The sequence below is a fragment of the Durio zibethinus genome, chromosome 4 (genome assembly GCF_047325235.1).
Source record: "Durio zibethinus cultivar Kanyao isolate XHJ-2024 chromosome 4, ASM4732523v1, whole genome shotgun sequence".
NCBI classification, from domain to species: domain Eukaryota; kingdom Viridiplantae; phylum Streptophyta; class Magnoliopsida; order Malvales; family Malvaceae; genus Durio; species Durio zibethinus.
The window spans coordinates 11,789,299-11,813,992 of record NC_143165.1 but is presented as its reverse complement, the minus strand read 5'-3'; the positions used below and the strand labels follow the sequence as shown (position 1 = coordinate 11,813,992).

At 28.3% G+C, this 24,694-nt stretch overlaps 1 protein-coding gene across 1 annotated transcript; it reads left to right on the top strand.

Annotated features, from left to right (window-relative positions):
* The first annotated feature begins 319 nt into the window (after positions 1-319).
* Positions 320-3,332, top strand: LOC111288856 (G-type lectin S-receptor-like serine/threonine-protein kinase LECRK4). The gene is made up of 2 exons (XM_022879816.1): positions 320-1,483; positions 1,541-3,332. Exons 1-2 carry the CDS (start codon positions 828-830, stop codon positions 3,330-3,332), a joined length of 2,448 nt encoding a protein of 815 aa, XP_022735551.1. The 5' UTR covers positions 320-827.
* Positions 3,333-24,694: the final 21,362 nt, after the last annotated feature.

The window sequence follows — 24,694 nt, the reverse complement described above, 5'->3', positions numbered from 1 at the left end:
GAAGTTCACTATTTGTTCTTAAATAAATGGAGAAACACTTATTCTTAAGAGAAAAGTTAAGAGAAGACCTCTTAACTATCTTCATATCTTATCCACTATCGAATTCTCTGCAATATCTCAATAGTAGAATTAATCCAAGAACCTTGACATATTCTAGGGTTATTTGCACTTCTATATTTAGTAAAGTAACATTTGATGAAGTATTTTTTGTGGAATAATTCTTAGTGAAACAATTTTTGGTGAAAGAGTTTTCCATAAAGGTGTTGGTGATGTTCTTTGAAGAATTTATTCTGACAATAGTTGTTCCATAAATGTGCTGTTATGTAAAAGAGTTGTTCCATGAATAACTGTTTGATAAAAGAGTTGTTCCATGAATAAAATAGCCTTCACTACAATAATCTTATTACCTATTTTGACTTATTTACAGTGGTAACCAAAATTTAGAAAAATTTTAAAAATAAAATATTAGTAATCAAAGTCAAATATCTATAATGTCAGTAATAAGTTTGAGAAATTTCTACTTCACCGTTAAAGTTGGGGCTGACTCCAAGATTTGAAATAATTGAACCTAGTCTGAAATTATCAAACATCTGTGAAAAACATTTGAAAATATGCAATAATGCAGACATGTAGAACTATTGGTCGTGCCAATTTCTATTCTTTTTGCACTTTCCAGGAAGTTGTTCCCTGGAATCCTTTGATAATAAAAAACCAGCAAACAACAGGCTCAGTCCCTATTAAAGTGCAGAGAATCATACCAGACGGTACCAAGTTTTTGTTTTTGTCACATTTGAGATTCATACTTGAACTCCTATTGGAGAGATTCAATGATCTCAACACTTTTTCTTAGTTATCCTTTCTTGTTTATTCTTGTAAGCATCCATGGGATTCTTGCAACAGTTCATGCTCAACGTAGTATAAGTGTAGGTGATTTTCTATCTGCAAATGATAAAAACATGAATTGGCAATCACCATCAGGTGATTTTGCCTTTGGTTTTCATCCCATTGCAGGCAAAAAAAATCTATTCATTCTTGCAATCTGGTATGCTAAGATACCGGAAAGAACTATAGTATGGTATGCGAATAGAGAGAATCCAGCAACTGATAGAGATTCAAAGGTTGAGCTCACCAGGACCGGACATCTTGTGCTTAAAGACGCTAAAGACAAAGAGTTGTGGAGATCCGAAAGCATTACTAATGATTCTCAAGTGTCACATGCAGCCATGCTTGATACAGGGAATTTCGTGATAGCAAGCAACAACTCAAGCAACATATGGGAAAGCTTCAAATATCCAACTGATACCATCTTACCAACTCAAGAATTGGATGCTGATGGCAGTCTTTTATCAGCTTTGCATGAAACAAGTTACAATAAGGGGAAATATCAACTTCGTTTCGATGAAGGATCTCTCATACTTAATCAAATAGATATGTTCACCAGAAAACCTTACAATGATTATTTTAGTTTTGGAACCGGTTCTCAGTTGATCTTCAACAAGTCAGGGTATATCCAATTCCAGAATTCAAATGTCGAAACCAGTTCTCGGTTGATCTTCAACAAATCAGGGTATATCCAAATCCAGAATTCAAATGGAAGTCTACTGAACCTTGCACCAGAAAATGCTGTTCCAAAACCGGAGTCAAACTACTACAGGGCAACACTTAATTTTTATGGAGTTTTTACTCTTTATTCTTATCCAAGGAACCCCAGTGGTCGTGAAAGCTGGTCTGTCTTGTGGTTCAGGCCTAGGGACATCTGTCGTAGCTTTGTAGACATTACAGCTACACTTGGAAATGGCCCTTGTGGTTATAACAGCTTTTGTGAAGCTATCAATGGGAGGCCTAGTTGCACATGTCCCCCTGGATTTTCTTTCCTGGACGTAAATAATCCATACACGGGCTGCAAACAAGATTACACAAGCTACCCTGGAGATTGCAAGCCGGATGGATCCACCATTAGGGAAGATCGCTTTGAGTTCAAGTCAATGTCATTTGCTGATTTTCCTTTCAGTGACTATGGAATATTGCAACCTGCAACTGAGTTGGAATGTAGGCAATCTTGCCTTCTTGACTGTTCTTGTGCAGTTGCCATTTTACAGGATCCAACTTTAAGTGCAGATGGCAGTGGAACTTGTTGGAAAAAGAAGTTACCACTTTCAAATGGGTGGTTTGATAGAGATGCTCTAGATAGAACAGCTCTATTTAAGGTACCAAAGTCAAATGCCTCTAGGACAAACCAAGCCGCTCCAAATCCAAGCAATGAAAATCAGAATCAAGTTATCTTGATCCTTTCAGTTATCTTAGGCACCTCAGCAATTTTCAACTTCTTTTTTTTAGTTGCAGTTTCTCTGATCTTCTTCTGTTTATATCAAAGAAGACTTCGATACTTAGACGGTTTTTCTAGCAGAAGAGATTTGGAGACTAATCTGCGTTCTTTCACATACAAAGATCTTGAACAAGCCACAAACAGATTCAAAGAAGAACTAGGAAGGGGTGCCTTCGGTACGGTTTACAAAGGAGAGTTGCCATCAAGTTATGGAAATTATGTTGCAGTCAAGAAATTAGAAAGGTTTGCAAAAGAGGGTGAAAATGAATTTAAAACAGAAGTGAAGGTCATTGGCCAAACTCACCACAAGAATTTGGTGAGACTACTTGGATATTGTGATGAAGGTGAAAATAGACTTCTGGTCTATGACTTTATGCAAAATGGTACATTGGCTAGCTTCCTTTTTGGAGTGCTAAGGCCTAGTTGGCAACGAAGACTGCAAATTGCATCAGGGATTGCAAAAGGCCTCACATACTTGCATGAAGAATGCAACACACAAATCATCCACTGTGACATAAAGCCACAAAATATACTATTGGATGATTCTTTTACTGCCAAAATATCTGATTTTGGGTTGTCAAAGCTTTTGATCAACAACAACACTCGAACGCTGACCGGCATAAGAGGGACCAAAGGGTATGTGGCACCAGAGTGGTTCAGAAACACCCCAGTCACAGTGAAGGTAGATGTTTATAGTTTTGGAGTCGTGCTGTTAGAGATCATATGTTGCAGAAGATGTGTTGAAGTTGAGATGGAGGAAGCAACAATATTAACAGAATGGGCATACGAATGCTACAGTGAAGGCATAGTTGCAAAGCTGGTGGAAAATGATGAAGAGGCTAGAAGTGATGTAGTGAAAGCGGAGATGTTATTAAAAGTGGCAATTTGGTGTGTACAAGAAAATCCATTTTTGAGGCCATCCATGAGGACTGTTACAATGATGCTCGATGGTGCCGTCCAGGTTCCTACTCCACCATGCCCTTTCCTTGTCGATTCAATGATCTAGTCGATTATTGTTCTTATCTTTGAAGTTTGATCCCATAACTATGTACAAAAGTTGCAATTTACAAATTTATACAGTTCCAGTTTTCAATAATTTAATTCTCAGAAAAAGAAAAATTGAGAGGAAATCATCCCAGCCTAGATTGCCTTACTTACTGCTAATAAATGAAATGGCAGCTTTTTAGAAACATTAAATTTGCATTCTTATTCAAATAAAATTAGCCAAGAACCACAAATTAGTTCGTCATAAGATATCTAATAATTGAACATTTAGTTTAATGATTGACATAATTTTTTTTTTTTTACATATTTATTTTACATAAAAGTCCATAATTGATAATAAAGAAAGGGATTACAGATGTTAAAATTAAAATTTCAAATTTGTTGACTATCATTTTTTAAGAATGATTATATGAATCAATTAAACTATATACTAAATTCATTGACATAATCTCTTTTCTAAAAAATAATTGTCGATTTCTCGAATTAAAAAAAAATTACAATTTACAAAATTGGGTTGGAGTGGCGAGCAAAAAGAGTAGAACCATCAATGACTATTTTCGAATGGGAAATGCAACAACTTATGGTCTTTTGACCAAAGGCAATTAAATCAAATCAAGTGGCTTTAAAATATTTATAATAACCTAACAAGGAATTGTTCAAAGAAGTGAAATTAATTAATCATTTAGGTTGGCCCCGCTAAACATGATTAATTATCAAAAACAATATTTGGTGTATCAATTTTCTTGACTCACCAACAAGTATAGTTCTTTGGATAGGTTCGATGGTTTGATGTGATCATATTCATCATTAGGAGAAAATAAAATGAAAATGTAAGAATTGTTGAAACTTAGTCAATTCAATTGAAAATAGAAGTGAGAGTTAAAAAAATGTTTGATAATCAATGTTTTCTTATTCATTGATTTTATAGGACTTAACATCCTCGTGAATCATCAAATTAAAAAATAGCTGAGTGATACTCGAAACGGTTCCAAAATTGAAAGTATTGAATTTGAACTTTAATCATAATCCAAAAAATTATATATATATATATATATGTATTCATCAATCCTGCGAGAATTCAGCTGCTTTTATATTATGTGCTTGATTTTTGATTTAAGATAACACAAATATTGTTAGTATTTCATGTTGATTTGCTTGGTAAAAGGGAAAAATTAATTAAAAGAAATTCCTTTGGGGTTATTCTATAATTGTTGAGCGAAGATATTATTTCTTCTAAGGAGTCTTCATTCTTTATTGGTGGCTTATTAATTAAAATAAAGTCCACCTTAAATTTTAATAAATTCCCAAAACATAAATGGCTGGTTTTAGTTGGTCAGGTCCTAATCTAATACATGAAATAGTCTTTTATTAACAACAAAATCATGGAACCATCACTTAGTGGTCCTAAGTCCCTATACAAAAAAGAAATTGAAAGGCAACTCTCTTGGGACCACTTTGCGCATAGCCCATCAACTTCACTTTCAAAAAATTTTAGAAAATAAAAACCAAATTTAAATTAGAAAATAAAACTATTATCCAAAGAGAAGAAAAGATATTGTAATTTTAAATTTGATAAGGTCACACGAAAAAAAAATATAAAAGTGATGATAGTTTAAAATTTTTGAAAAAAATTCTATATAAATTTAACAAAAATAAAAAAAATTATATTTAATAAATAGATATAAATTATAATATAATAATTTTCATATTATATATATTTAACATAAAATAAATACGACATTAATATATAAATTATTAAACTTATAAAACTCAAATATACATCCAAAAAGATTAAAAAGCACAAACTTTTAAGCTGCTAGAAAACTTTTAAACTACTAGAGAAATTTCCTTGGAAGTTACGTTTGTTTCTTAATTAGGAGATTCGTTTCAAGTTTTCTTTCACAAATAATTTGTTTTTGTTTTTTAGCCCAAATCAAAAGCTTCAATTTTTGTTTCTTCTTGGCAAGATATATATAAAACAAGCGTGTGTTGTGCAATTCTTTTTTGCTCAAATTTTCTTTGATTCATTTGATTTGTTTTTGAAAATTGGATTTTGGTTGAACAAAACCGTGTTAATTCCAACAGAATTTGGCAATCCAACATCAATTCTATTACTAACTTTGAAGCATACCCATTTTGCCACGTGTCCCTTTGTCTCATGATTTCTTCATTGATAGTTTCTATGATAATCACTAGAGTCTTGACCACTCAATGTCGCAGGAATGATAGCATATTAAATTCAATAGAATAATACATTACAGCAAAATAACGTATTAGCGATAGTTTTGTAGTGATTTTTTACTTACAAATATCGTTAGTTTTTGTATTTTTATAAAATTTTAGGCATTTATTATCCAAACATCATCAAATATTCAAATAACGGCGTTTATACATATAAATACCATTAAAGATAAAAATTAATGACGTTTATCAATTAAAACGCCTTGAATAATCCTATTTGCTAAAATTGGAGTAATTATTGAAGGCGTTTCAAGTAAAAAAACGTCTTAAATAATCTGCTCATAAAAAATAAAAGTGATTATTGAAGGCGTTTTTAGCTAGAAACGCCCTCAATAATTTTCTTAAAAAAATTGTAGAGAATTATTGAAGGCGTTTTTTTTGTCAAAAACACCTTCAATAAATCTCTTTGTTAATTAATTTGTGAAAAATGGAGTAGCATTGATGGTTAGAGTATATGGTTGTTAATTATAAGGTTATAAGTTCAATCATTTCTTTTTGCATTTTTTGAATTTTTCAATGGATTATTAAAGGTGTTTCTGGTCAGAAACGCCTTCAATAATCCCTCAAAAAATGTAAAAAATGTTGAAAGAAGAGATCGAACCTACAACCTTATGATTAATAATTATATGCTTTAATGACAACGTTACTCCATTTTTGATAAATTTATTGATAAGAAAATTTATTGAAGGTGTTTTTGACCAAAAACGCCTTTAATAATCCTCTACAATTTTTTAGCAAAATTATTGAAGGCGTTTCTAGTAGAAAACACCTTCAATTATCGTCTTTATTTTTTATGAGCAGATTATTCAAGGTATTTTTTGCTTAAAATACCTTCAATAATCTCTTATAAAAAATTGAAAGAGATTACTAAATGTATTTTTTACAGAAAAGGACTTCAATAATCCCCTCTAAAAAAATTGAAGGGGATTATTGAAGGCGTTTTTTGTCAAAAACACATTCAATAAATATTCTTATCAATAAATTTGTGAAAAATGGAGTAGTATTGACGGTTAGAGCATACAATTGTTAATTATAAGGTCATAAGTTTGATCTTTCTTTTTAGCATTTTTTGAACTTTTCAAGTAGAAACTTCTTCAATAATTCCTCAAAAAACCTAAAAGATGCTGAAATAAAGAATCGAACCTACAACCTTATAATTAACAATCACATGCTCTAATTGACAACGCTACTCTATTTTTTACAGATTTATTGATAAGAAAATTTTATTGAAGGTATTTTTGTCTAAAAACGCCTTTAATAATCCTCTACAATTTTTTAGCGAAATTATTGAAGGCATTTTTGGTAAAAAACACCTTCAATAATCGTTTTTATTTTTTATGAGTAGATTATTCAAGGCATGTTTTGCCTGAAAATGTCTTTAATAATTCCTTATAAAAAATTGAAAGGGATTATTAAAGATATTTTTTTTATAGAAAATGACTTTAATAATTCCTTCCAAAAAATTAGAGAGGATTATTGAATGTATTTTTTTTTTATAAAAAACGCTTTCAATAATCTTCTCATTTAAAATGAAGGGGATTATTGAAAGCATTTTTGGTCAAAAAATGTCTTTAATAGTCCCTTTAAAAAAATTGAGAGAGATTATTGAAGGAGTTTTTTTTTTTCAAAAAATATCTTCAATAATCCTTTTTGCAAATAGTGACTTTTTTTTTTTTAAGTAAACGTCGTTATCATGACGAAATAGCACGGCTAAAATTTTTTTTCAAAATTGAAACCCCCTTGTTCTCTTCTATAATTTCCTTTCTTTTCCCAACTTCTTCTTGGAAGAGAATGGTGAGAAAGAAAATTCAAATCAAGAAGATTGACAACGTAGCAACGAGACAGGTGACTTTCTCAAAAAAAAGATAAGGATTTTTCAAGAAAACTCATGAGCTTTCCACTCTTTGCGATGCTGAGATAGCTCTTCTAGTCTTTTCAGCCGTTGGAAAGCTCTTTGAGTACTCAGCATAAAGTTGGTCTCACTTATCTCATATTTATATGTGAATGCTTTGCCTTGATTCTTGCTTTTTCTCTGCCAGTTTAATATAGAAATCTTTGCTTGTTGTTTGATTTAATGTGTTAAATGTGCTTAGGTGAGTGTGAGAGAAAGCGAGAAACATAATTGTTTTGAAATAAGATCTTTTGAATCAAGAGAATTGTATAAAAGTATAAATTCATGATAATGTACTTGAATCTTATATTCTATTACAAAAAGAACTTCTATTAATAATTTGCCAAAAGCTGAAGGCTTTTGAAGTGAGAGACCCTGGTTTCAAATGAATGTCTGTATGATATTTGTTGATGCTGGTTCATACTTTAATGAACCTTGTTTAGGCCATACTTTATGACTAATCATCTGTCTTATAAGAAGTTTATGCTTTCCATATATCTTTGCTGCTGTAACTTAGAGCACAACATTGATATTTTACCTTTTCTTTTTCTTATTAGAATTCAATTTTCTTAATTGAATCTTATTACAATTTTAGGTTTCCTACACTTTTTTTGAATGTTCTTTAAGGTTTTCATAATGAAATTTACAAATTCTCATGATTTCCTTTTCAAATTCTGTAAAATTCATGTTGAACTCAAATCTGGTTTCAAAATTGCGCACTTGACCTATCTTCAATCTTTTGATCAAAACTTAGTGAATTCTAGCTTGATTTACTTCAAAATTTTTTTCTAGATTCGTAGTTCATAAGGCTAATAACAATTCAACCTCAAATTCCATTTGTACCAGTACAGTTAATTTTTCAAAGTTAAGGGTGAATTCAGAAGGCAGAAACAATCCATGTATGAGAACTTGATGAATGATGATCCTCTCTCTTTCTAGGTAATCGATTTGATTCTCTCATATTTTACATTCTTAATTTTACATGTTTGCTTGTTATTTTTTAATTTACTGCATTTATTTTCATGAATTCATTTGGTGTTTGGATAGATTTAGTTGTTAATACTCTGTTTTTCTCTATTTTTAGTATCACTTGAATTGCTAGTTCATTAAGCTAGTTTTTCTCTATTTTGCTACCATTTTTTTGTTGAATTTGTAGCAAACTTGATTGATGAATTGTTTCTTAGCTCATTTGAAGTTCATTTTCATTATAAGCTTCTAGACCTAATTTTTTCTTTCATCAACTTAGTGAGTTTTGGTTGAATTTCACTTTATATTTTAGTTGTTTTTAGTTAATTCTTGTATTTTCTTGCACTTTTTGTTCTTCAAATCAATTTTCCTTTTGGTACCTTAATTGATCTTTTCAATTCCAATTTATGATCACTTGTTTTAGCATCAATTAGGTGTAGATCAATGAGATCTTGTATATCTTCCTTGATTTTATCTTGCATTATAAATTTTATGCTACATTTTATAGCTTACCCAATGACATTTTTCAATCAGGATGGAACATGAAGTTATGGAGAAGATAAATGAAATGTACTGTGATGCAATTCTAACAACACATTTTGAGGTTCCTAGAGAAATGTTTTCTTTAGCAATGGAAGCCAAGAGGAGGAATAGGCATTGTAGGCTCCACTCAATGTAAGTGCGACTCCCTCTATGGAGTCTGTTGATGGGCAAGAGAAAAATAAATGCAAAGTGGAATGTTATTACATATATTAAACTTTGTGTTACATGCATATTGAAACAAATTATGTATTTAGATATTTAAATATTTATAATATTCAGTTTATGAATTTAAATTCAATTTTATTTCTTTTAACAATTTTTATTTAATTATAATAATAAATATTAAAAAAAATTAAAAAAAAGTAAAATTTTTTATTTAGCGATGTTTGTATTTAAAAATATCGTTAAATACTAAATTTAGTGATGTTTGTATTAAAAAATACAGTTAAATTTAGTGGCATTTGTATAAAAAAAACACCATTAAATTTAGCGACATTTGTTCTTAAAAACGCTGCTATTTATTACGATGCATGAATAGGTGGCACTCTGTGTGGTATTTTTTTGCAAATGCCGTAACCTTATAGTGACGTTACTAAACGCTACTAAACAGTAAAAAAAACACCATTAAAAGCTAAAACCCTTGTGGTGATAGCATATTAAATATATAGTATATAAATCGATTGACAAGAATAGATATCAAAATGTAGCATATTAAATATGTAGTATATAAATCAATTGACTAAAAGATCAAAATGAAGCTAAAATAGTAGGTGTAAGTCATTGAAGAAAAATAAAAACACAATAACTAAAAAGTAACATAAGAGTTTACACAAAAGATCAACCAACATTTCACATATCTAATACCAATTAATAAGAATATAGAATATGCCTTTTTGAAAGATTTGAAAGAAATAATAGTCATAAAGGTTTAAATGTTCATTTGCCAAAACTTTTCTCTAATCACCTAAAAAAGTTTTATTTTTAGCTGAATACCTGATTTGAACAAAGTAGCTTATGTGATTTTTTGGAACCATCAATATGACATCGACATCAAGTGGTGGAGGATATTTTTTGTAGAATGCAGCAGGGATATGTTGCATTTTAAAAAGAGTTGAAGAAACAATAGTTAACAATGATTAATGCATGTGTTATTCAAAAATTTAAATTATTTAAACGTAATAGGAGTTATATAAAAGCAATTTATATATATTGTATTATCAAGACACAAGATGATTAAACATTTGTTTTTGTCATAGTTTGTTCAAATGATAGATAGTCAAAACCATAGTTGTCAGTTTCAGTATCAACATCCTTATCAAGCTCAATTTTGACATGTTGATCTAACTCATAAGTTGTATATTCAAGATAAATAACTTTGGTGGTCATCCTTTTTGAAGTGATTAACTTATAATGCTTTTGTTTTCTAATCTTTGAAGAAGTCGCCTAAGTTGCTTCTTTTTTCATTTATGAAGATAAAAAAAATAGAATTTAAAGAAAACATTATAAGATGATCACATTGTCTATAAATGAAAGATATTTGAAATCAAGATATTATTTATTTTTACTCGAATGATACTTCCTATGATAATAGTACCATTCTCAGCATATAGAAAAGCATGAAAAGATGCATCGTTATTGTATTTCAAGATTACTACATCAACATATTGCAAACAGTGTGCATTAATAAAAGCTTTCCAACCATTTTTAAACCATAAATAACCAGTCATCTTAATTAAGCACATTTTGAATCGAGTCGAGAGTAAACTTTTAAAAAGTATACTTATCGAAGTTTTAACATATTACAATTATCTTTTTATAGAATCCATTAGAAGTCTCTGCAACCATAGTGTTTATTTAAAATAATTTGTCAATATGGATTTGAACAGAGATATGCATGTATTGTTAATCAGGATTAACTTTTCTTTTTACACTATCATTATAGAAAAACAAATCAATAAATTGTTGTTTGTTGCCTTTTATCTCGAATGTATATATCTATATAAATATAAACTATACATATAGAACATAGAAACAAAGTTGTTATTTTAGTTAAAAAGCATTGATAAACTTAGAATATACAAAGTTAAATTGTATAACATTAAGATAACAAATCACAAAATAGAAATTAATGAATAGTTTATTGAAAATTTATATTGATATATTTAGAGAAAATACGTTAAAACAAATAGGTTAAATATATATATATATATATATATATACTTGCACATATGATAAAGCAAGAATTTGGCTTATTTTTTTTCAATCAGATTATATGTAAATGAGATAAAAAAAAGAGAAATTTGATTATATCTTTTAATAGGTATTGAATTAGCCAAAAAAAATATGTATTTTACGAAGGTAATGAGTAGAAACAAAAGGAATTATATTATTTGAAGAACCTAATTTTTTTTTCAATTAGGAAACATTTGCTTAAAGTGTAATTACAACTAATACAATAATTCAACTGAAAGGAATAATATGTAGAGCAAAATCATGAAAAATAATTACAAAAATAGTATACTGCAGAGCATTCAATTGAAATGTTGAGTGAAAGTTAAAGTTGAAAAGAATGATAAAATATGTATTTTTCATTGATTTTTATGATTTAAAATAGCAGAAAAAAGTAGAAAAAAGGGGGAATTGTTGTGAAACAATTTGGTTACATAAAATCTTTAAAGATATCCTCTTAATGCAAAATCTTGAAAATTTTAGCAACGTGGTCAAGATTCACAAGGTTTTGTAGTGATTCATCTTTTGGGTTTACCATTTTCAATGAATGAGTTGGTACATCACAAGTTTTAATTTCTTGAAGAATTTCAAAAGTTCGGTTTTAGGGTTTGTATAGTTTGAGAAAAAGAGTTTGAGTAAAGTTGTAAAAGTGTAAGTAGAGTTCTAACCAATTAAAAATTTGAATTTAATTGTTTTAAGGAAGAAGGAGAAAAGTTAAATATTGTGATTTCATGCCTTTTTTTCTTAGGTTTTATTTCATAGGAACATTTTATGTAAACCTAATTTTATTGCCTTTTTTTTAATGGGCTTTAATAAAAAAATATTTGGTGATGTTTTGTAAATTTTAATTGGAGTATGATAACATTTTTGTTTTTGTTTTAATTTGTTTTTAGTAGATTAACACTAATAATATCTTAATCATCAAAATTCATTTTTTAAACTAGTTTGAAATAGTTTTTTTTTACAATAATTTAAAATTGACACTTGAAAAGTTAAAAAAAATTATAAATGAAGCAAGGAAAAAACAAATATAAATAAATAGTTTTACTTATAAAATTTTATGAAAATGATACATTCAATATAATAGGTGCAATATTAAAGATACAAAGTATAAAATGGAGTTAAAATCAAGAATATAAAGATTAAACAAAGTGATATATTTAAATGATCATAGTATGAATGTTATCATTGATACATATATACATATAAGTTCAAAAAAGAACAAAAAAAAATGGTCATTCTATGATAAACATTCTTTTCAACCTTTTGAATAATCTTCTTTTTTAATGAACTATAGATCGTGAAATAGCTACCTAATCTAGACTAAAGATGATTTAGTGCTTCTTTGCTTCATAAACAAATAATGATAAATATAAAGTCTAGTATATTCATTATTTACAAAAGAAACAAAAAGTGATAGAACTAAGTATTATGATGATATACCAAAACATAACTGCAATATGATATGTTTGGCATTCCTTATAATGATGAACTTAGCACGGGTAATTAAAAAGCTAAAAACAAAAAAGTAAAAAAATTTGGATGTAAGGGATGGTTGACATGATCTTTCAATATATCATGGTTCTTTTTTTGGCTCTTTGCCCCTATCGAAAGAAATGATAAGTAATAAATGTTGATAAAGATATCAAGATATCTAAAAAAAGGTAAAAGTGAAAGAATAAAAAGAAACGCAACGTTCTTTTATCATTTCTAATATCATAGTTTATTTTATAGCCAAAAAGTTGCCTTGTTTTTAATTTTTTCAATGGAAAGTAATCAATAGTGGTTTTTTTTTTTTTGGGCACTTGTTTTATAGTTGGTGCAGTAGCTTTTTTTTGTTGGTTGCAAAGTAGAATAAAAATATAAAAAATGTCAATTTAAAAATAGTTGACATAACCATTTTTTTTTCAACTTATATTTACACCTAAAACTCAATTTTTGGTAGCTATTGATTTGGTGATAATTTTTGTTGAGGCAATACTTTTCTTCATAGCAGTTAAAGTTGGTTCTTTTATGCCTAAAATGTAGAAAAACAAACAATGACAATGCATTAATTCTATATAAAAAATAAAAGCATGATGTTATAATATTGTAAAGAATGATTTAAATGTTTGAATAAGGTATGTTAAACTTATCTATATCTAGATATTAAAAAAAATAAAGATTAGAAAACCTGATTTCTTGTAGTCTTAAAGGTTTTTTAAAAGGGAACAAATCAATTAGAACATTAAAGCATGGTTGTATGGTTGTTAGTTCTTTTCCGTGGTTGTCTCATATTGAACATTTTGTGCTTTTGAGTTAAGCATATCAGATGAAGAGCTACCACTAGTTGTAATTAATGTTTGTTCTTAATGAATGAAAAAAGTTTTATTAATTGCAAACATAGGGACGTTAGATTCTATTGCTTGTTTTGTTAGATTGATCTTGAAAATTCTTTCTTAATTGATGAGATTTTTTATTGTTAAAGGAATAACCATCTTGTCAAGTGTTTTTTCTATGACGATCTGCTCAATTGTTTTGCCAATAAGTGTTTTTTCATTTGAACAAAAGCAAACTAATTATGTGGCACTAGTTTTATCTTCAATTGTCATTGAAATTTTCAACTAAATGAATGTTGAATAACAAAATGATAAATTAGTAATATAGAATAACAGAAAAAAGTAGACAATTTATTTGAAGTAAATTAAAATTATTGAAATTAGATAAAAGAATTTGTCTCATGAAAACTTTGGAATTGTTGTCCTTGTTTTGCATCTAGACAAAAAAAATTGACCATTGATTTATATCGAACTTTTTGGACATTCATTGCAGGAATTATCGAACCATCCATTAGAAACATCAATTTCTATAATCTTGGCTTGACATATGAAGAATACATCTTATAAATTATAACAAAGGAAGATAATTTGGAGGTAAAATAGCAAATAAAGGTTTTAGAGTTTAAAAATAAGATTTACCAAATGAATTGATTAGTGGATCTTGTTTAACCTTGAGTTCACTAAGTTGATTTTCATGAGTAGATCTATTGTTTACTTATATTCATTAATGTCATCTAAGGTGATAGATCATGATTGACTGTCATCTTACAATAATTATACAACCAATAGTGCATATTAATATCTAAGTAAATGTAATATAATATAAGATAATGATATATGTGAACAAAATAATATAAGACATAATAAGGTTGTAAATCTTGATTTTAAGATTTTGGTATTAACACTTGTTAAATCAATGTATATCTTGGTGGTAAAAGAGCTGTTGAAAGTTGGATTTCCTGATTTAATTGTAAAAAAATTAATAAAAAAACTTGGATTTAGCTTCTTTAAAAAAATGTATTAAAATAGTGAATTTATTAAGAAATAAGGAAACTTATTCTGAAATTGTCTAATAGTCATACCAGCAAGGATGACAACAATATGACAATGATGTTTGATTGTGATTGCAACAAATCTTTTTTTAAAATATTAGCATTTGTAGCCAACAATGTCACATTTAGAGTGATACCATTGAAAATAAAATTATATTGACATCTTTTTAAATATGTATTAAATATAAGAGAAAGTCATGGCACATATATTAACTCTTCATTTTGCAACAAGATTATTTCTTTATAAACTTCATTATGTTTGTCTTTGCCATAAATTTTATAACATGACCACACCTACAAGAATCCTTATAAAATCTATAATTAAATGAAGATATAAATAGCATCAATAAATTATTAATATCTGAAATAAAAAGTTGAACACAATGATAGTTAATTTTGATGGTTAACTAAGAAATAATAGTAATGACCTGTTAAAAACAAATTGGTATCAACATGTTTTAAGAATGATTCAAAATGTTGAAATTCAAGGTAATGCCATGGGAAACATCCAAGAAGATAAAAAAGCTCAACAATTTTTGTTCTATGCACAAAGTAGATGACAAAAGGAGTAGAAATATAGTTGAAAGTTGATTTCCTTAGCCCAACGAAAAAAATAATATATTTCATACAAAAACTTTCCTTTAGTTTTGGTTTGAAATAGTAGGCATTATTTTTCTTTATTGAAACTTGCATGGCATCTTTTTAAGCACATGAAATATAAATACCATTGTGATTGTACCATGTAATTATTAATATATCATAAAAAGTTATTAATATTTAAGCTGTATTTTTACCTTTTCATCAATAACCAATAGATAAAAACTTATAAGTTTTCTTTCAGAACTGGGAAGTACTGAATCCTACATTCTAACAACACGTATTTTGATTTTTTAAAAATATTCATACTGTTTAAGCTAATCAAAAACTTGATAATCGTTCATTACCTACATGTATAAATAATTTTATAAAAAGAAGATGCAAAGAAGTATATAGTATAAACAAATAATAAAAGCAAAAAGAATACTTATTGATCACACACCTTATCAGATTGAATCAATTAGAAAAATTTGTTAACAAAAATAAATAAATATCTAACAAAAAACCATAATTTCATAGTGAAAAAGATTTATGATATTCAATATAAAAAGCAAAGAAAAGGTAATTTATTCATAGTAAGCAAAAAGATATCAAATTATGAAGAAACAATGAAAAAACATATAATAAATAACTTGGTGTTAACTCATCAAAATTTTCTTAATACATAATGTTTTTTGTGTAACAATATGCTTTTTCATTTAAATTTTTTATTAGTATTTTCAAACCCCTTTTATGGGTTACTTTAAAAATTGCAACATATAATTGCTTATGAGTGAAAACAGGTTTAGGCAAATAGATTCCAACAAATTCAAGAGTTTGACCTTAACTCTTATTAATGGTCATACCTTATGATAATTGAATAGGAAATTATTTTCTTTTAAAAATAAATGGCCATTTACGATTTTTAACTATAAAATAAATTCTAGGAATGAAAACTTTATTTCCTATATAACTACCACTAATAATTTTAGCTTTAATAACATTTATAGCTAATTGTGTAATGATAAGTCTTATACCATTGCATAAACCTAATGTTTGATTGAAATTTCTAAGTAGTTTTAACACATGCTCTAATTTTAATTGAAGTTCATGATTCAACACTCTAGTAAAAGTCAATAAATTCAAGAATTCTAAAGAATGTAAAGCATCAACATCACCAATATCACTATCAACATTCACAATTGAATCATAGTTGTAATATATTTTAATATCATCAGGAATAAAAAAAAAAACATTAGCATTGATTGAATCCATAATTTCATTTAACGAAGTTATTGTATAGCTCTCTCTTTAAGATATAAAGAATCAACAAATCTATGTTTTATGTTAGCATAAACATATTTCATCAAAGATAGCATATAAGACTCATCACATTTCAATAATAATTTTGCTGGTATTTTGATCCATGTGCACTAAGTATAGACATCATAAAAAAAAATTCAATTGTCCTATCACCCACATCAAACATCCATTAAGCAAATTCTTCTATTCTCATTTTTTATAGTCGAATAGATGACACTTATTTAAAATCTTCACCGGGCAATACAGTTTTGTCATCAAAAGGCTATTCTAATGATATATCACCACCTTCGTGCATAATATCACAAGCGTTCATTCAAAGGTCTTAAAACAGTGCCTATAGATCATTAGTGCTTCATTCTATATAATAAGAGCTGTTGTTTGAATCAATCTTGCAAGTTCAGTTCTACAATTAATTTGATAGGTTGAGATTTCATCAACATCTAATGAAATTTTGAATCTAGAGTAAGTAGTCTTACCACCAAAGAAGAGTAACGATGCAATACCAAGTGAAGCAATAACTAAAACAATTTTTTCAGTTGATTTTATTATTGTTATGATAGTTTTCTAAAGAAATGTTTCTCTTGTGCCACCATGGCTGTAAACAAAAAACAATTGCCCTTCATTTTGGTAAAATGATTTTAATACAACATTCAATTTTGCAAATGACTTCTCATGTTCAATTCGTAGATAATTTAAATTATAAGCTATCTTTTTTCTTAACAATCTATCATTCATGAAATCAACTGTTGATGATGTTGGCATAGGTAATTTATATTAAGTAAAAAAAGATCTATTTTTTTCAAACAATTTTTTTAAAGACACTAAAAGATTATTTTTTTAATACGTCTTCTAGTATATGAAACCCATCTGTTCTAAACAAATTATTCAATCTTTATTCAATGCCTTCAGTCAAATGTCTCCAATTATTTTTCTAATATGTATTTGCATCAATAACTTTACAAAACATGACCAAGTCACAAACAATTGCCTAAGTTCAAATCTTGTTACCCAAAATGATGCTTGCTGCAAAGCTTCTTTCCATTCTTTATCATCTCTTAATAAACCATGAATTCAACATGCAGTTTGAAATTATTCATAAAGAACTCCATTCATAATTCGCAATTCTTCAAAACTTCTTGCACTTTTGACAACTTTTAAAGGCATCCTCAAAAAATAAAGTTCACAAGTTGCTAGATGAACAAAATTGATACGTTTTATCACCTTGCCTTGTTGCTTTGGTTTTCAAATCTTGTCTCTGTTGATCCATGCCCATTTAGTCCAAAAATCAGTGTAAGTAAGCCATAGAGCATCTAGATATATCTTGTTCACTTCCATCTATTTAGTGAACATAATTTATCTAACGTAGGTTGTTGAATAACATTGGTCAAATTAGCATTTTCATAAAAAGTAATGTTATGATGATTTGACAAATTGATATGCAATTTGACAACAGCAGGTTCTTTATGATGCACATCTAATCCAACAAGACGTTAACATGCCTCATAGGCTAAGATATACATACAATTCAAAAATATTTTAATTTTATCAACTTTAATCGAGTCTTGTCAAATATCAATGGCTTAATTATTGGCACTTGTTCAATAATAGCTTTAGCTTTATCTAGTCTTTTGTTTATATATTTAAACAAATACTTTATTTATTTGGTCTTGCTATAGATTTCAACATTCATGTGTGCTTGGTGTCGCACAATTAGATCTACATTATGAGGTACAACAAGCCTTGAATCCAAATTGACTTTACATTTTATCGTAACTATATCATCATTTTGAGAAGGCCTTCTTCTATGATAGTTTCCTCTTTATATGACTTTGGATAAAATTTAGAATAGTTTTTATCATTTATACATAGAGCATTAGGATCAATAAAATCGCAAAGACCATGCATCATAAAAATTGTAACAAACTCATAAACCAGAGAGTTTAAATGCTTATATAAAATTTCAATAGAGATGATTCTGTCAACATTAGCAACATATGGCATTTGTTTCTTGGATGTAATCATAATAAAATATGTGTATGTAGCAACCCTTTTTTTTGAAATTCAATTGTATAAACTATTACATAAAAAAATAACAAAAATAAAAATTAGATTGACTTATTGAACAACAGTCAACAAACAACAGAATTAACATGAATCATAAAGAACTAAACAAATAAACATCAATGTAAGTAAAAAAAATAACTACCAAAATTTCACCAAAATGTTTATTTATTTATCATGTCATCCATTAAATATTTAAGCCTCAATTTAAATAATCTTGTAAGAATATCAACTTTGTTTTAAATTCGTCGATCATGAATCATAGATAATGCTCTTGCAACTTCAGGCCATCTTGGATTACAAGTGAAAATAATAAAAAAGATCTGGATAACCATATTGTTTACATATAGCCATGGCATCCTAATAATTTTGAAATAGAATTTTGGAATAGAAACTTAGGACTAGACACAAAACTAGATGGAAGGATAATTCATTTCCCAATAGCATTCATATCAACATCACCTTGCTAATTACATCTTTAACCCTTTAATAAACCTTAGATTTCAACTATGCTTGATTATCTCAATTTCACTGTAATCGCATCCGTTCAACACATAAATAAACATTAACTATAAAAAACTAAAAAAGTCTTCCACCCTTTAATAATGTGCATCCAGTTTCAATGCGCTGTTGAATCAAATAGGCATAATATTCCATCATGGTGAGTTTTCCTCTCTTTATCATGGTTTTGCACACCTCTTGATTGTGGTGTTTGATATTTAATCCCTAATAAGAATCTATCTTCACTAAAAAAAGGTATAAAAAAAGGTATTGTGTAGACACCAATTTTGTATGGGTCTCGGTTCAAACTTTCGAGTTTTATCGAGTTTGTGGACCAAGGCTCAATTTTTCTTTGGGCCCGAGCCCATTGTTATGGTTTCATTTTACCATTGTTTTTATTTATCAAATATCATTTATTAATTAAATATTAAAAAATACAAAAAATAATAAACAAAAAAAATTAAAAAAAAGAAGAAAACAAAAAGAGGGAGGTTGGTGTACGACACCGCTGCCGCCTTTTGTCCAATTCCTTCATCAGCCACCCGACTAGCCATCTTTACCTTAACCAACTATTTGTTTAGCCTCCTGTCTAGTTCTTTCACCAACCACCACTTACAACCTACCTTAATCATACTTGTAACTGCCCTTTACAACCACCACCTACAGATGCCCAGCCCTATAAAGCACCCACCCTCCTCCTTTTTCAACTTTCTTAGACATATAGAAAACTTAGCCCTAGAGCCTCTGTGTTCTGCCCACCAGTCACCTTGCTTAAGCCTTATGCAATCATAACCCTCTCAGATGCCCAGAAACCCCATTAAGCTATTGCCAAAGACCCCAATACCTCATACTCAGCATCCAGAAAAGATCCTAGCCCGTGTGAGACCAAGAATCCACACACCCAGCATCGAACCTCCTAACCTTCATCTAGTTGAGCATTAGCTCAACCCATCTAATCTAAACATAGATCCCACTAAAGCCTATCGTAAACCAAAAACTACCCTATTAAAATACCTACAACAACCTCCAACAGAGACAACTACCCACCAAAAAAACCTAATAAAAAAAATCAGCCACAATAAAAAAAAAAAACAAAAAATGTACAAAAAAGGCAAACACAGTCCTCACCTAATCTGACAAGGAACCATCAGTGCCAAAGAGTTACCTGTAAAAAAAAAAAAAAGTCATCAGTTTTGGTTTTACAAAAAAAAAAGAGATAAAAAACTTCAAACCCTGATCTACACTTTTTGGGGCTATTTTCAATAAAAAAGAGATCGGATCTGAAAAGATCGCATTGAAGAAAGCTTTTGGAAGTTTTTTACAATTTTTCAATCACTGGTGACCACCAGCAGTGACCTCAGGCGGTGGTTGGCGCAACGACACAAGGGTAAAAGGTTGAATGTCGACAAAACCCTTGAAGCTCTCCCTAGAGCTCTGAATTTTTTTTTTGGGTAGAAAAGATCAAATAAAGTAAAAAAAGTTGGTTTTATATAAAGAGATAAAGCCCAAAATGATGCCCTTTTAGCTAATGAGGATTCACGTGTGGACTTGGACCTGACCCAAGGTTCACGCACTTGACCCAACAATCCATCCTTTAACCAACTTTGAACCAATTCAACTGAATCGTTCATCAAATCGTTGATCGAGTCACCCAAACCGTTGACTGAACCACTCAAATCGTTGATTAAACTGCCCAAATCATTTATCAAACCATGAAATAGCCTGAACAGTTGACCAAACTGCCAAACCACTCGAACCGATCGAACTGGCATTGACTCGACTGTTGACCGATTGGGTTCAAGTATTTTTTATTTTTATTTTATTTATTTTTTATTTATTTTTTATATTGTTTTGGTTTTATTAATGTTATTTATGCATGTTTAGTACCTCTAAATTTGTTAGAATAAAAATTTTTATTTTATAATAATAATTGATAATAACAACAATAAAAAAAATGATTTCAAATTTTTGATAGATTTTTCTTTAATGATAATAACCTAGGTGTTAAATAGAAAATTATAAAATGATTATAAAATAAATTAGTTATAAGAAAATTTTTCCTGCCTAGATGTTGGAAAGAATTGAATCGTATTTTAAATAATGATAATTTCGCTTAGATGTTAGGGAATTATTATTATAAAATAAAAAAAATAAAAACAACAACACTAAATAAATTAGTAATTTTATTAATAATAAGTTATTATAAAAGAAAATAAAAAAGTTTAATTAATTTTCAAAAATTATAAAAGAGTCGAACTTGCTTCGAAAATCTGCTTAGATGTTGAAGATTTTCAAAAATATTCACGCTTTCTTTGAACCTTAAAATCCAAACCCTAAACCCTAAAATCAAAGCCCTAAACCCAAAAATTTCAAAACCCTAAAATCAAAATCCTAAACCATATATATCTTAAAATCAAAACCCTAAACCTTAAACCTTAAAATCAAAACCCTAAAATCTCCACACCTTAAAATCGAAACCCAAACCTCAAACCCTAAAATCATAACCCTAAACCCTTAAAACACTAAAACTAAAACCCTAAACCCTAAACTTTCCAAACCCTAACACTTAAGCCTTAAAATATTTAGACCCTAAAATTGAAACCATAAACCCTAAAATCAAAACCCTAAACCTTAAACCTTAAATCCAAAATCTCAAACTCTATAATCCTAAACCCTAAATTTAGCACACAACCCAGAATCATCATTAAAAAGTTGCCTAACCTTAAAACCCCATCATGCTTAAAATTATTTTGTAACTTTAAGGATATGTGTGAAAATCTCACATGAAATGATTTGTTCCCAAATGCCTCTTAGACGATGGGGTATTTAGGAAACTTTATTTTATTAAGTTTTTTCATACGAATCCTTAATTAGAATTAATAATGGGATTAATAAAAAAATATAATAGTAAATTAGGACCTTAAATATAAATAGTCACACCTAAGCTCTGCCTAGATGTTGAAAAGTTAGGGTGGTCTTATTATACTTAAAAACCCAACTTTAAAATTGCATTTCATCACCTCATATAACAACCATTGGCATACATACATCATCATGTTATTATTGACATCCGTTTTGCATTTCTCTATCTTTAATTTTTAGTTGTTATTTGATAATATCATTATTTACTTTTTCATATAAAATGTTTTACAAAAAAAGGAAAGAAATATGTATTTTAAAATTGTGATATTATAAACTAATATTCTAAATAAAATAATTCTTGGTTCTCTGCCTAGATGTTGAAGAGTAACTAACAATTATCTTCTACAAAGAGTGTTTTTTTTATTTTAAGAATTATTGTGTTAAATCTTAAGTGAAAAAAGTTATCTTAAATTCTGCTTAGATGTTAGAAAATTTTAAGATAATTCTTTAACTTAAAGATTTCCTTAATATTTCTAAATAAAGGGTTTTAACAAAATTTTATTTTTTAAAATGAAAGGGATTATTATAAAATTTCAAATTAAAAATATTTCATCCAATACCGAAAATAGCGCATAATTAATTGGCACCAATTTATAGGCATTGTATGAGTGCTAATCCTTCCCTACATGTAATCGACTTCTAGACTCAACCTAGTTTTTATAGACCAAAATTTATCTTTTTGATAAACTTTAAACCTGCTTTTATAGGTTTATTAAAAAGATAAACTTTTGGGTAGTCAATCACACTCTAAAAAAGATTGATGGTGACTCTTCTCATTTTTTCTCAATTTTAAAATTCTTTATGTCTAGCGACCCCAAAATCGTTATGGCATATTGCATCATCGTAAACAAAAGATGTAACTTACTAATCTATTTCAAACCATCATTGGTGTTCTTAACAATGATATCATGCTCATCAATAATAGATTCATCATCATTGATCAATAATCCAACAATCTCTACATTCAAATGATCATCATATTATTTATCCTATTCAATTTTATTTTCAATTAGTCGCAATCCAACAAGAAAAATTTGCTTCAACAAATTGATCTCTTGCTATTCTAAAAGCTTTCACAATATGATTGACTTCATTCAACATGTTCATCAAACTATTAACAATAATAGGGCTTGTATTAGCAATTTCATTGATTGTGTTATAAATGTATAACTATGCAAAATTCCAAGGATGAACTTGTAAAAGTAATAAAGATCTTCTGGCCACATGTTTTGAATACATATGGACCAGGTATTGTATTGATAAATGCATCATTCTTATCACTAACTGATGTAAATTGAAATATTGAGTTATATATCCTAATATTATCCTAAATTTAGCAACTTTTCCACCTTTTCTATAATTTAACAAAAAGTCAAGAAACAAATGTTTCTAGTTAATATGTGGCAATTTGACAATCCTTTCTTTGCAACAAAGATTTAAAATAAGATTATTGTTTCAATTGATATCAGAATCAAACCATATTTGCTCACCACAATGATGACTAATGTGATTTAACCCACCAAAATTGAATGGTTTAAAATATTTTCTTAAAATATAATGCAATACAAATAATCATAATGCATCAACAAAATAACAAAAAAAATAATGATAAAAAACTAGCAGTAAAGAAAAAGAAAAAAAATATGCAAAAAAAGAATAGAATTCACGATTAGTAGCATAATGGCCACTGTGAAAATGAGGATTGTTTAAGCTATGACCAGACAAACCAACATTTGATCGTAAAAATTTGATATCAGAGACTGCTAGCCTACCAATATTCACATTACAATGATACAAAGCAGAAACATTTAATATAGATTAAATATGACTTTCAATATTAATTGTTGAATGCAAGTTGACATACTAGCTTAATGTCAATATTTTGATGCAAATGAATTTTTCAACCATTGATTAGCAAGTAAATCAATCAATGAAAGACCATTACAAAGTTTATTCGATGAGGTTGAAGAGACGACTGATAGAATCAAATCAAATGAAGAAGAATTCTTAGAGCAATTAATCCTATGTCATCTAAGAAGGTTTAACCTCTTAAATCTATTGGTCCTAAAGATTTTACATAAATTCATCAACAAAATAATAAACAAAAGTAAAATAGCAACACAAAATATCAAATCAATGCATATAATATGAAACCATAGCCAAAAACCAATCAAATTAACAGTTCTATGCTCAAAACAGAGATTTAAAACACTAGGAAAAGATTGTTAAAAAACCTACAACAAACCTAGATATAAAAGTGCTAATTTTAACAAATGATAAAATTTAAAACAACAAACCAAAAAAAAAAAAGGCAAAATAAACTTGACATTGGCAACAAACACACAAACAATTTATAAAAGATAAAGTGCAATTCGACAATAAGAGAATTTATCCCTTAAAAAAAGAGGAAAAAAAACATGTTTAACATAATAACCAAAAAAGTAGTAACAAATAAACCAAATCAACTCAAAAAAAAAAAAATAAAAACTGATGAAAACATGTCAAAGATAAAAATTCACATAACATACTTAACTGTAGACACTCACTCATAATAAATAAAAAAACATAAAAAATTACATATATGTTGGAAAAAAAGGCCAATAACAAAAAAAAAAAAGTTCAAAGCTATGCATACAACTGTGAAAACCCAATTCAAAATAATGGCATAAAAATCAAACACACAAAAAAACTCTTTGGACACAATCAAATATAAACTTGAGATTCATTCATTTTAATCAAC

Bases quoted from the DNA above. Each gene is read 5' to 3' on its own strand.
- LOC111288856 (XM_022879816.1), top strand. From the start codon at position 828: ATGATCTCAACACTTTTTCTTAGTTATCCTTTCTTGTTTATTCTTGTA. The intron at 1,484-1,540 runs GTTGATCTTCAA...TGTCGAAACCAG, and splicing joins AGTTTTGGAACCGGTTCTCA to TTCTCGGTTGATCTTCAACA.